The 13862-nt window shown below is 41.1% G+C and overlaps 1 protein-coding gene across 1 annotated transcript in view; it reads right to left on the bottom strand.

Annotated features, from left to right (window-relative positions):
- Nucleotides 1–13111, bottom strand: part of TTC5 (tetratricopeptide repeat domain 5) — a 16556-nt gene extending 3445 nt beyond the window's left edge. Inside the window, exons 1-8 of the mRNA XM_008593030.1 lie at nucleotides 13003–13111; nucleotides 8957–9089; nucleotides 7334–7545; nucleotides 6791–6941; nucleotides 6270–6361; nucleotides 4068–4124; nucleotides 3421–3567; nucleotides 3031–3245 (exon numbers count right to left, since the gene is read on the bottom strand). Of these exons, the coding sequence (XP_008591252.1) occupies nucleotides 3031–3245; nucleotides 3421–3567; nucleotides 4068–4124; nucleotides 6270–6361; nucleotides 6791–6941; nucleotides 7334–7545; nucleotides 8957–9089; nucleotides 13003–13053 (1058 nt within the window). The 5' untranslated portion in view covers nucleotides 13054–13111. The remainder of the gene's footprint in view (nucleotides 1–3030; nucleotides 3246–3420; nucleotides 3568–4067; nucleotides 4125–6269; nucleotides 6362–6790; nucleotides 6942–7333; nucleotides 7546–8956; nucleotides 9090–13002) is intronic.
- Nucleotides 13112–13862: the final 751 nt, after the last annotated feature.

Below are 13862 nucleotides of genomic sequence, written 5' to 3'. Positions count from 1 at the left end.
TGGCAGGAGTCAGACAATAAAACCACCACTTACAGTACAATGTGATAGACAGCTTTTCCTTTGTGCCAAATTCAGTAGACACAGATTGGGCTGTGGGAACCCACAGGAGAAATGTCTAAATCAACACTGGAAAGCAGGGAAGGTTTCCTTGAGGAGGTGACCCTCAAAGTGAATCTTAAAGAATGAAAAATTAGCTACGTTAAAACAGGAAAACTAATCCTCAATGGAAATTAAAAACGAAAAAACAAACAAACAAAAAAACTCTGGGTGAATAGGAACAGAGATCAGCTTGGAAGGACCTTAAGGAACTTTCTGGGGCGATGGTAACATCGCTATCTTGATAGGAGTTTGGGTCACACAGGTGTATGCATTTCTCAAAACTTAGCAAATATACACTTAGATCTGTATACTTCATTGTATGTAAATTTTATATAAGTACTGTAAACAAATACTGATGTCAGTGAATGACTGCATGCTGAAGTATTTAGAGGAGAGCATTGATCTCTACAATTTACTTTGAAATGCACCAAAAATAAGATGAAACAATGGACATGAATAGTAGGATAAACTAAGTATAGTAAAATGTTAATGGTAGAATATAACAATTTACTTTGAAATGCACCAAAAATAAGATGAAACAATGGACATGAATAGTAGGATAAATAAACTAAGTATAGTAAAATGTTAATGGTAGAATATAGGTGGTTGACTACACAGATATTAACTATAACATTCTTTCAACTTTGCAGTATGTCTGAAAATTTTTATAATTTTATAATCAAATGTTGGCAGGAAAAAAGTTAGCTCTATCAAAAAGAAGCTGGAGGATGACCCAAGCAGAATAACTGTGTGTAAGGCACAAAGGCATAAAAATAGCTGTCCTGAAACCTACAAAATAGTCTCATGGTTGGAACAAAGGGCACATGTGAGGAAGTGACAAAATATAATGGAAAGAGAGGCAGAGAGCAAATCATGAAGGACTTTGTATGCTAAGCTAAGCTAAGGAGTTTAAACTTTATCCCCAAGGCTACATAGGACCAGTAAGAGATTTTAAATAAAAAGTGGCAATGGTCAGATTTGTATCTGAGAAACATTCCTCTGGCAGTACTGTGGAACACTGGAGGAAAACCAGGGAGTCAGGGAGACCGGTTTGGAAAAGTGATAAGGTAGCAGAGACAGAGAAGAAGGGACAAAGAGGCAAATCTATAGAATTTGGTGATTCCTCAATGCAGGAGAATGGAGAAGTCTAGAATGATGTCCAGAACTCTTAATTAAGTGACTGAGTGGAGAGGTGGTACCACTTACTCACAGGGAATCCAGGGAGGAGAAGCAGGTTTACAGCGAAAGACTAGGTAAGTAATTTTAACATTACTGTTAAACATTCAATGGAAGTAGGTCTACAGAGAAAGAATAGGTGAGTTAGAGATTTCTGACTGAGCCCAGAGGCAGCTGGATATAGGCATCCAAGACCTGGAAATGAGGCTTGGGCTGGAGATATACCTGTGAGCAAACAGGAGGCAGCCAAAGCCTTGGGTTTATATGACATCGCCAAGCTAGATGATTCATAGATGAGATGGTGAAGAATCAGCACTCATGCCACCACTTGGCACACCTGAATTCACAGCAAATATTACAATCAAGCATAGCACTCTCCTGATGGATCCAGTCAAAGCCTCAGAATCCTTCTACACAGTATACCAGGCAGCCACTGACAAAGGATCAAAGTTGGCAATGATATGCCATCCTGGTATAGAGAGAAAAGAGGAAAGGAACAAAAACAGAGTTCTGAGAACCTAACATTTAGAAGTTGGCCAGAAAATATGGCCGGCCCGTGGCTCACTTGAGAGAGTGTGGTGCTGATCATACCAAGGCCACGGGTTCGGATCCCTATATAGGGATGGCCGGTTAGCTCACTTGGGAGAGCATTGTGCTGACAACACCAAGTCAAGGGTTAAGATCCCCTTATCGGTCATCTTTAAAAAAAAAAAGAAGAAGTTGGGCAGAAAAAGAAAAACCAAGGAGTGGCAAAATATTTGTTCTCAAGGTCCCCTAAAACCTACCTTTGTCTATATCCCTTCCTCATTCCTCTTGGCTCTAGGATCTGCTCTAGTTTTCTCAACTATCTTCTTGCTCTTCAACTCATCAAATACACGTATCTCTAGAAAATGCCATGAAGAAAGCTTAAGACATGAAATGGGAACTGTAAGTATTTCAGTTTGGATAGAGCAGAAGGGATATAAAAGGCAACAGTGAGAGATAAGTCAGAGTGTTACGAGGCCATGCAGTGGAAGCCGCTGGATCAGGCACCTAGAAAGACACTGGTGAGCCTAAGGGGGAAAAATTTTTTTTTTCAGTAGAAAACAGAAAGAGGAAACCAGTCAACCAGGGATTAGAAAGTGAATGAAAGACCAAGGAGTGATGGCACTCACTAAACCCTAATTTTTCAAGATTTAAAAATTTTCTAAAGGAATATTCTTAATTTGTTTCTTCTGCTGGACTTAAAGCACCCTTCACCTGGGTCCTTTACATTTATTTTTCCTCACTCCGTATAACACATATACTAGATGCTCAATCAATATTTGTTTAATGACATCTGAGACAATCTCCCCAACCAGGCCTTAAATTCTAACTCAAAGCTCATCTTCCAGAACTGCCTAAGCACACCAAAGTCCAAACAGGACTGAGAATCTGTCCCCCTTCAACTTCCGTGATCATGAAAACACAAAGGAACAAGAGAATTTCAAGGTTTATGTCTGTCTTATAAAACACATGTCCTGTCAAATTTCATATCTGAAGGTAGGCATACACAAAGCACCAAACTCAGGGGAAAAAATGGGCAGTGACAGAATCTACAAAGGCCTCTGATCAAGAGATTGTTAGACAACACCTGCTCATGGGACAGTCACAGAAGGGAGTTATAAGTCACAAATCTGTGACCACTAACAGTGTCCCCAACTGCCAGAGAAAGACCAGGAAATGAGAACAATTAGTTCAGAAGAGTGAAAAAGAGGAAAGGCAAGAGAAACTCACAAGGGGACTTTCTCCTCTGTGGTAAGGCTAAACACCACCTTTCCCAGGACCACGGCACCACTGTTCACACCCGGCTGTAGTGCACTCAGTGGCTTGAGCTCCAGCGTCACCTTCTGCCCTGAGGCTGACTGATAGTGCCCATCACCACAAGGGCCTAGATGGGCTGGACGCAAGCTTCCCAACATGCTTTGCAGCTTTTTGGTTTTTACCTTTCCCTGCAAAGGAAGAAGAAATAGATAAGAAACTGGAAACTAGTCACTCTCCTTAAGAGTATAGTTCTTCCCTTTCACCCACCTCTGTAGGGTCACTACCACCTAAGCCTATTCCATTATTATCTTATTGATCCACAGCAGAATAAAAAGTAGGATTAAGCTCTTTAGACATCTTTACCTTGCTTTCCAGGAGGCTGGTTAATCTATCCAGGAATTCCAGGAGTTGTTGCTCTCGTTGCTGTGGCTCTGGCCAGGCAGGGTCCAGTGCTGCAGCCCAAGAGAAGCCATCCAGGGCCTCCCCATAATTCTCTTCATATTTATGTAACTGTACAAGAAGTAACCAAAAACCTCCCAATTATAAGTATAAAGTATGCCAAGGGAATAATGGCACAATGTGCTAGGAATTTAGAGAAATTGTGTTCCTCCCCAGTTATTTTCCTGTCCTTTCTGAACAGCCTGAAAAGCCAACGTGAACACAATCCCAAAAGTGGAATCATGTCTGAATGATTCCAAACTCTAAAATAGTTAAGTTGCACATATGGTCATTATATTTTTATATTAAATACTTAATACTTCAGAAGTCTTCTAAGTCGTCCTCCCATTCTCTATGTACTTTTCCATCTCCTCAACCCCTTTTCCTTTCTCTCCAGTGACTGCACCTGATGCTGAAGTCAAATTGTGCAAGCTCTTCCTACAAATAATTTGGCTTTCCTCTCGCAGTTTGTACCCACCCTTACTCCTATGTATACTCAGTTATCCTCATAGGCTAAGACCTAGATGTCTTATTTCTTTGACCTTTAGACAACTACCACCCCAAGGTCTTACCGTTGCCCTGTTTAGATGAAGGTCAGGATTGCTGGAAGCTTTCCTGTCAACCTTCTCCTATAACAGGATAAAAAGATCATCAGTGGATCCTGTCTCAATCTTAAGGGTGGCCATGCCCAACATGTACTAGACCTCCTCTCCCTAGAAAAATTGAAGTGTCTTCCTTATCAAAATGTTACCTGCACCCAAACTGTCACACAGTAACTGCTTCTGTAGTATATTTCTTAGTCTCTAAAACCTTGGGGATGTAAAGGTTCCTATATGTGTGAAACTTTAAAATATGATTACAGGATCCCCATACCAAAAAAAAAAAAAAAAAAAAAGGAAAAAATGATTATAATTTATCCAAGCAGTATTATAAAAATATAATGAGAAGAAATGTGGGAAAGTATTCTGATAAAAAAAAAAATTTTTTAATAGTAAGATGCTGGTAAAAATGAAGAAAGCCTAGCCTAGGACAGAAATGATGCCAATTTAATACATTTCCTCTGCACATGAACCGGGCTCCAGACACATGCAAAATCATGTTTCTACATCCAAGTTCAAACACACATGGAAAGTCAAATTCTGGTTCTCTAATTAAAATATATGGCCAGAAACCACAGGACACTGCAAACAAATGTGCTGTGCAGAAACTGCTGGCTATGTTTATGACTATGTTCATTTCATTTTTTCAGTTCTATTCATTGCCTGGCACATTGCAAAAACACAAACAACATGAATTAAAATTGTTTAAATAGTTGGTTCAGGTATACTTAAAAATGCAGGCTGCCACATGTTCTCACTCCTGTGTGGAAGCTAAAAAAGTTGATCTCACAGAAGTAGGGAGTAGAATAATGGTTACTAGAGGTTAGGGAGGGTTTGCAGGAGAGGGGATGGAGAGAGGGGTTAAGGAGAGGTTGGTTAATGTATACAAAATTACAGCCAGAAGTTCTAGTGTTCTAATGCATTGCAGGGTGATTACAGGTAACAATAATTTATTATATATTTTCAAATAGCTAGCAGAGAGGAATCTGAATGTTCCCAACACAAAGAAATGATAAATGTTTGAAGTAACAGATATGCTAATTATCCTCATTTAATCATTACACGATATATTGAAATATCACACTGTATCCCATAAATATGTACAATCATTACATATCAATTACAAATAATGCAGCTTTGAGTGAAGAAATTTAGAGTTAAAAGCAACTATTCAGCAGATGCTAAATATAAAATTTATGAATACATCATATTATTTTTAAAATATAAACATTCACCAAATTAGGAAATTAGAGTAAAATATAATTCCTCTGTCTAAAAGTTAAAAAGCAATTCTCTACATCAAGGGAAGCAAGAAAGCAAAAGAAGAAAAGTAAATATGAGGGCTAAATAAAAAGTGCTCAGAAGGCCAGTGTGAACCTTCTAATAATGAGTAATCAGGCACTCAAAGCCTGAAGAAAAGCTTTTATAAGTGTCTATAGATAGAATAATGGCTTGAAAGCCTTAGCAAAGCATGAGCTCTAGTGAATTAACTCCTAGGAAATGATGCATAATAGGTTACACATTGTTTTCTCTTTTAACCTGAGAAATCCAGAGCCATACTATCTAATAGATAATTTGGGGATAGCACTTAATTTACACTTCAGTATTACTGTTTTCAATTTTTCTTTAAAATAAATGTACACAAATATTAATAAGCATTATTTATTTATTTTTTTGTCTTTTTCGTGACCGGTAAGGGGATCGCAACCCTTGGTGAGGCATCGCCCGCACCACGCTCAGCCACTGAGCGCACCGGCCAGTCCTATATAGGATCCGAACCGGCGGCGGGAGCATTGCCGCGCTCCCAGCGCCGCACTTTCCCGAGTGCGCCACGGGGTCGGCCCAATAAGCATTATTTTAATAGACTTTTTTCTCATTAAAAAAGATGAACATGTTGAAGCCAGCTCTGTGACTCAGTTATACATGCCTATAAGAAACCTAGACAGCACAAGGAGCTAACTAGCACCAAGACACTACACTGCAAGTGGTTCCTAACACTCAAGTTATAAGAAGAAATAAGTCACCTCTGCAGACACAGCTTTGGAAAACCACACACATTGGATCCCAGCAAACACTATCCACGCTGCTTGCTAAAGGGCCACAAAGAAAACTGAATGATACTCTTGCTTCTGTTGCTGCCTCTATTAATCTGGCCTGGGTGACCAGAGTACTTACTGCTTGGGCATAGGCACTAAGGGCTTGCTGGGAGATCTTAGGGTTCTGGCCCGTATTGAAGTAAAGAGAAAGGTATGCATTCCCCAGAATATCTGAAAAAGAAACACAATGGTGGATCATCTCAGAGCCCAAGTTCAAGATATGACCTATTCTGGTCAACCTTGAAAGTCTATTTGGAAGGCTCCACATCTGACCCAAACCAAGGATGACACTATTCAGTATACCCAAAGCTCCACCGGGATAGAAAGACAAACATGGACCCCAAAGAAAAACTTGAACAGACTGCACGAAAGCCCTGCCTTGCTTACACGGAAACATAAGTCTCCTCTCTTGGACTGAGAGATCCAAGAGTTCCTAAAATAGTGGTTCATCAGATTGCCTTTCAGACTCCTTCAAAACAAAGATGCCTGGCTTTGCCGCCAGTCAGACTCAATATATAGGCTGCAGATGATACTGGTATGTAGCCATGGTTGAGAACCACTGCTCTAGAAACTTGTTGGAAATCTTTTGAGAGCACTCACACCAGGAGCGGCCATCATAGACATCCATTTGCACAGCCAACTTAGCTTGCCGGACACTGTCCATGACATGATGAGAATGTTCATCTCCAGTGTCAGCCCGCAGTTGCCGAAGCACCATTGACAGATTTTGCAAGGAGACTTTGTTCTTGCACTGCAAAGAGAGAAGACATATATTCAACCTTCCTGACTCTACCTCCCCTTTTCAGATCTATTTTGACCTCAACCTTCTCCTAAATCGAATTCATCTTAATTCTTGCTGCCATCTACTCTTGGACCCCCATCTACAAGGATCAGCTTTTTTGCTCACTTTTCTTCACTTCTCATCTACCCCTGAACCTGAACCCATCACCTTCTTCCTTTTCCGTCCCCTGTCCCTATTTTCCTTATCCAGGTCTATTCCCCCATCCTTCCTCCCTTCTGATTCTGTTCTCCTACTTCAAACTCAGTTCTACTCTGGTATTCATGTCCCAGGGAAATTCATAGAACCAAAGGAATCCCGTCCTTCCCATCTGTGTTTTCTAAAGGGATAGTGAGTGGGCTCACGTGGGTGAGGGCTCCTGAGAAGCAGGTGCGGGCAGCAGCAACATCCCCTTTCTTCCAGTACACCTCACCCAGCTGGTTCCAGGCTTCCACTAGCTTGGGATCCAGCTTCACAGCCTTTGATAGAAGCTCTTCAGCTTTAGGGCTGTAGTCAGGAGTCACATTCAGTGCTTTCCCAGTTAGCATTAGAACCTGTGCCTCACCCTGGGCAGAACCTAGGAGAAAGGGAAAAAGATAAGGGAAAGTGAAAAAAACAAGGCAGTCTTACAGTTAAAGAACAGGGCACTGCCTCTCAAGGAATAACAAGGAATAACTGCATGCCAGTTCTCAGAATGAAAAGAGTTGAGGAAAACCTTTATCAAGAAACCATTTAAGGGCCAGCCCATGGCTCACTGAGGAGAGTGTGGTGCTGATAACACCAAGGCCACGGGTTCAGAGCCAGTTCTCAGAATGAAAAGAGTTGAGGAAAACCTTTATCAAGAAACCATTTAAGGGCCAGCTCATGGCTCACTGAGGAGAGTGTGGTGCTGATAACACCAAGGCCACGGGTTCAGACGCTTATATAGGGATGCCAGTTAGCTTACTTGGGAGAGCATGGTGCTGACAACACTAAGTCAAGCATTAAGATCCCCTTACCGGTCATCTTTAAAAAAAAAAAAAAAAAAGAAACCATTTATTAAAAGCTTACCACAAGCAGAGTACTATGTTAGGCAACTGAGTAACACAGAAAGCACTATTTTTACCCTGGAGGGACTGACAATCTGGTGGAGAAGACAAAGCATATACATGTAAACTTAAAACAATGAAAAGGATATACCCAATGAATGGATTTTAAAAAGTCAGGAGAAGAACAGAAAACACAAGACCCTCCTGGTTAGAAAATGATATAAGCAAAGACACAGAAACAGAAATACATGTGGCATGTTCACAGGAGAATGTATGGTGCCACCAGGATGAAACAAAAAGTTCTTCTAAAGATGAGGTTAGGGCTAGCCAGTTAGCTCAGTTGGTTAGAACACAGCATCGCAACACCAAGGTCAAGGGTTCAGATCCCCGTACTGGCCAGCCGCCAAAAACAGAACAAAAAACAAAGATGAGGCTAAAGAGTAAAACAATGGAGACTTGAAAGTTAAGGGGTTAGACTTCAGTCAGTCAATAGTAGAATTCTTTAAAGATACTCGAGCAAAGAGGTAGACAAGAGGATAAGATTAAATGCATGAAGTAATAATTTAGACAATCATGGCCATGGTCATTATGAGGATACTTCAAAAAGTTCATGGAAAGATTCATATTATCTTTTAATTCTATTTTTCCATGAACTTTTTGAAGTACACTCATATAAATTGATTTGGAAGTAGAAGAAATTAGAAGCAGAAAGTTCAATCAAGATTACTGCAATAGTTCAAGCAACAAGTATCGTCTTTTATTTCATGCCATTCATATAATCAAACTTTAGGAAAAGTAGCTTAGGGAATGAAAGGTTACCATACCTCACAGAGGCCCTTACAAGACATAGTCTATTGTACCATCCTATAGCAGCCACAAATAAGATACCAAAGGCACAGAGCAAAACTCTATCATATTTCAGTGAAGGGCAGGGGGTTGCACACTCTTCAGGGCTCATACCCACGACTTCCTCCATCTGCTGCAAGGTCTTCTCCATCTCCTCCCGCACATCCTGTTGCTTTCTCCCAGCATTCTCAACACTGTGTGTCTCAAAATAGCAGTCTCGAAATGAATACAGCTGATCCACCAGTTCCTAGGAAGCATAAGAATAGTATCACTAAGTGAAAAGAACATCAGACAAGAAAATGTTCAATTAGCCAGTCATACCAGCTCTTGGCCTAGAAATACCAATTCCCTTATCTCACCTAGTATAGCAGGCAGGTGAGCAGGTCTACCAAAATGACACAGATCATGAGGAAAAGCAGCCAGTGCTCACTCTCATGGTCCCAAGTTGTCCCATGCCAGTCTCTGCACCATGATGATGGTGCTGTCTTCCCCAGCCCCAGCAGGGCTTCCAATATGACTTAAGCACTTCATGTACCACAGGAGGTAAACACTTTACAACTTGAGATAAACCAAAAGCTAGTAAGACCATCCTATCAGGTTGTGTTCCCCAAAGAATAAACTTTGAAATTTACCCTTAAAACTGGTTTTCCTAACAAAAACAATTTTATCCCTGATTTTTCCTATACTGTTATTTGAAAATACAACGTGACCCTTGTGAATATGATAAACATGTAAAAAAGTCATGGTTTTCCACCACAAACAGACCAATTTGTTCTCACAAAACTTAATTTCCACTGTAACTATTGAAGGTGGGAAATTCTATTACGATAATTGAAAGGGTGAGGCTTTGAAGTGCTGATTGGATTGTGAGGACCCTGCCATAATGAATGGTTTAACGGTGGTCATATGCATGGTTCTGAAGACTTTAAAAGGAGAGCACATGAGGAGCTATTTCTCTCTGCTCCGCTAGTCTCACCATGTGAGCATCCTGCACTGCCAAAGTCACCACCAAAGAAGGTCCTCACCATAAGTGTTCCCTGGACTTTGGGCTTTCAAGCCTCTGAAACTGAATGCAATAAATTTCATTTTCTTATAAATTACCCAGATCCAGATATTATGTTGCAAGCAACAGAAACAAATACAGAAAGTTGGTACAGAGAAGTGGGCTGTTGCTTATAAAAATACTTGAAAATGTGCAAGTGGCTTCGGAACTGGGTGCTGAGGAAAGGCTGGAAGAATTTGAAGGAGCAGGCTAGAAAAATCCTAGCTGCTGGTGCGAGTTTAGAAGACAAGAATACTAAGGAAAGTTTGGAACTTCTCAGACTGGTTAAATAATTGCAAACAGACTATTCTCAGAAACATGCACTGTAAAGACCATTCTGAGGTCTCAGATGGAAATAAGGAGTTTATTGGAAACTAAGGCAAAAATCACCCTTGCTATGAACTGCAAGGAACTTGGCTGCATTCCGTTCATGCCCAAAAGTTGTAATGAATGGGGGGCTTCAAGGTGCTAACCCAGGGTATTTGGCAGAAGAAATTTCTAAGCAGCAAAACATTCAGGAAGCTGCATGGCTACTTGTAACAGCCTACACTGAGTTATGGCAGCAAAGGCATGACGTAAAGCCAGAATTTGAAAGGGATGCAGAACATGAAAATTAAGAAAACTTGCAGCCTAGCCATGTGACAGAGAAGCAGAGAGCATTTTCAGGAGAAAAAAGCAAGGGTGTAGCCCAGTGACTGTTTGGTAAAGAGATTAGTACCGAAGAAAGGGAAGAAGAGCATAAAGATTTGGAAAGTTTGCAGCAGCCTGGTCATGTGATTGAGAATGACAGAAAGGCGAGCCCAGTGACTGTTTGGTAAAGAGATTAGTACCGAAGAAAGGGAAGAAGAGCATAAAGATTCGGAAAGTTTGCAGCAGCCTGGTCATGTGATTGAGAATGACAGAAAGGCGTTGAAAGCATTTCAGAGGTCTTCAAGGCTGACTTCCATTACAGACTCGGAGGCCTACGGAGACAGAATGGTCTTAAGGAACAGGCTCAAGGCACCCTCCTGAGCTGCCCAGGGTGTTGGGAAAATAGAATAATTTTATCAGGCCCCCTAGCCTTAGATATGGTTGGGGGTGGCGCAGCACATTCTTTGTAAATAAGTTGTGTGTGGGTGGAGTTAGTGCGCATGTGTGGTGCCACCACCTTGGCTGGCATCTGCCTTGGGCATCCGCCCCACGCAGCCATGCTCTCCAACCTATGGCTTTCAAGGACCTGTTTGCCAGTTACCTAGCTTACAGACCTGCATGTGAGGGGTCTGGTGACCTAGCCAAGTCATCTGCTGGCTCTCTTGCATTTTTGCAAGTAAATGTTCTTTCCTCTTTTAAATGCCTCTGAGTCTTCCTATGATACCAGGGAAAGCTTTTCTTTCTTTCTTTTTTTTTTTTTTTTAAAGGATGACCGGTAAGGGGATCCCAACCCTTGACTTGGTGTTGTCAGCACCACGCTCTCCCATGAGAGCCAACCAGCCATCCCTATATAGGGATCCGAAGGCGTGGCCTTGGTGTTATCAGAACCACACTCTCCCAAGTGAGCCACAGGCTGGCCCTAGGGAAAGCTTTTCTATTATCTATTCTCTCTGGAAACTGAATAGCAGCAGAAACATATAATGCAATCCCATCAAGTCTTATCAACTACCTCTAGGGCACACCCTAAATTCATCCACCTCTCTCCATCCCACTATGACCATCCTGGACTAAATCAGTTTCTTTTCTTGACTGGCCTGTTGCAATAGCTTAATTGGTCATCTTGCTCCTACTCTCTCCCATTCCCCTCACTGTAGTGGGGCTTACCTTATAAAAATTTACATATCACAAACCCTCAAATAGTTTCCCATTGCAAATACAATAAAATCGAACTCCTTACTACAGTCTAGAAGACCATATGATCTCACCTCCCACCACCCACCTTCCCACCAACTTCACTTCTTACCACCCTCCCTCCTATACTATTCAAGCCACACTGGCCTTCATTCAGTTTCTCAAACCTATGAAGCCGAACCCCACTGTGAGGACTTTACAAATGACTTTCCCTATGCCTGGACACTCTTTCCCCAGATCTCTGCATGACTCATTCCTCATCATTTAGATCTCAGCTCAAATATCAGCTTCTACAGAGGCTTTTCCTAACTACCCAAACCAAAGTAACCCCTTTCTCCCCTCCCCCACTGTTAAATCACACTCTTATTTTTCTTCAAATATTTATCATTTGAAATTCTGTGGCCTAGGGCCGGCCCGTGGCTCACTTGGGAGAGTGTGGTGCTGATAACACCAAAGCCGCGGGTTCAGATCCCCTTACCGGTCATCTTTTTAAAAAAAAGAAAAAAGAAAAAAATCTCACCAATGTTTAAACTTTTGCATTAGATGCCTTTAAGAAGTTACAAGCCTGCAATAGTTCTAATGTTTATATTCTGTTGTCTTAAAGTCTTAGAACATAAAGAAATGAGTTTCTGAGGATTGCGGAAAATCTTGAGTCATTAGAAGGAAAAGAACCAATCAACTAGTTAACTCCTACCTATCAAGTAGAAAAGACTAGCCCTAGTCAGAAGCACAGTCACCTGTGGACTAGGTGGAGTCTAAATCCCTCAGCATCAGACCCCAAACTGGGATTACACAGTGTTCAAAAAAATCAAAACCCTTACTCATAAAGAGAGTAACCAGGATATTTGTGTTGCAGGCCATTACTGTGATTGTTGCCAATTTCAAAGTAGAGAGGTGTCAAAGAAACGGCCTTTGCGGGGATCAAAACATATGCTAACAGTTCATGCAGATCTGCCATACACAGTATATGCTATTTGCAATAAATGAACCGAAGAAAAAACTTCCTAAGAATGTACATGAATAAAGTTAGAAGCGACAAATCCCGTACCATACAGTACTGAAATTAAGTGCAGTCAGGTAAGCAGCAGGTCCCAACACACGGGCTGCGCCCTCCCGCTGGCGAGGTAGGCTCCCCTCCCTGGCTGCAGCTGCACCCTCAGTTGTTGGTATAGTAACCGCACAGACGCCTATGCAGCGTCTTGTATGTGCTAAGGAATTCGCAGGCACCGCATAAAATGGACTTCCTGCTTCTTCCCGAATAACAAAAGCACATACAGATTTTAATCTATGGCCTCACCTGCAATTTCTGCAAGATCCTCTTGACTTCCTCCTCTTCTTCAGCCATCATTTCCCAGCTACTCTTGGCTTCTCCGCCCCCAACTTTATAAAGACGGAGACTTATACCCACGCCCATCGTGGAGCCACAGCGACATCTAGGGCTCTGGAGGATTACCTACAGCTGAAGTGCTTTGCTCTGAATCAACGTAACCCAATTCCTATAGCAGAGATGGTCTATAGTTGCTTTTGTGAGTTCATAAACTTGTTTCTTTCCCAAATCCTGAAAACAAAATGTTCTCGGTTTCATATCTTCTACTTATTTATATCAAGATTATAATGCCCCCAGAGAAGAGAGGTTAAAACAGTAGATGCCCACGTTATGTTTAAAATTTTGAATGGAATGTGGTACAATGCTATCTTACCTGAATCTTTTACAAACTTTGCAATGATTTTCTATATATGAGTAATTTTATCATTTTGAACACACTATCCTAATAAATCTACTACACCTGGGATGCTTTATAGTAATAATGCTTACATATTCGTAAACTATATCCAGAAGGATACATGGGAAACAATGATTGTCTCTGTAGATGGAAACGGGGACTGGGAGTTGTGGGTGAACGAAGAAAATTCTTTTCACTAGGTATTCTTTTGAATTTTTTTACCATGTATGTGTATTACCAATTAAAAAAAAAACCCACAATTTTTAAGTAAAAAATTATTTAATTCTACATAGACTGTATCTGGAAAGAGACACAAGACACTGGCAAAAATAATTGATTCCAAAGAGCAGAAGTGAGTGGGCTGGGGGACAGGGGTAAAAGAGACTTTTCACTCTGTGCCTTTTCATACCTTTTGAATTTGTACCATGTGAAT

This window comes from Galeopterus variegatus, unplaced genomic scaffold (genome assembly GCF_000696425.1).
Source record: "Galeopterus variegatus unplaced genomic scaffold, G_variegatus-3.0.2 Scaffold8633, whole genome shotgun sequence".
Taxonomy (NCBI): domain Eukaryota; kingdom Metazoa; phylum Chordata; class Mammalia; order Dermoptera; family Cynocephalidae; genus Galeopterus; species Galeopterus variegatus.
Note: the sequence above shows the minus strand (reverse complement) of the source record. Positions and strands in the feature narration are given on the sequence as shown.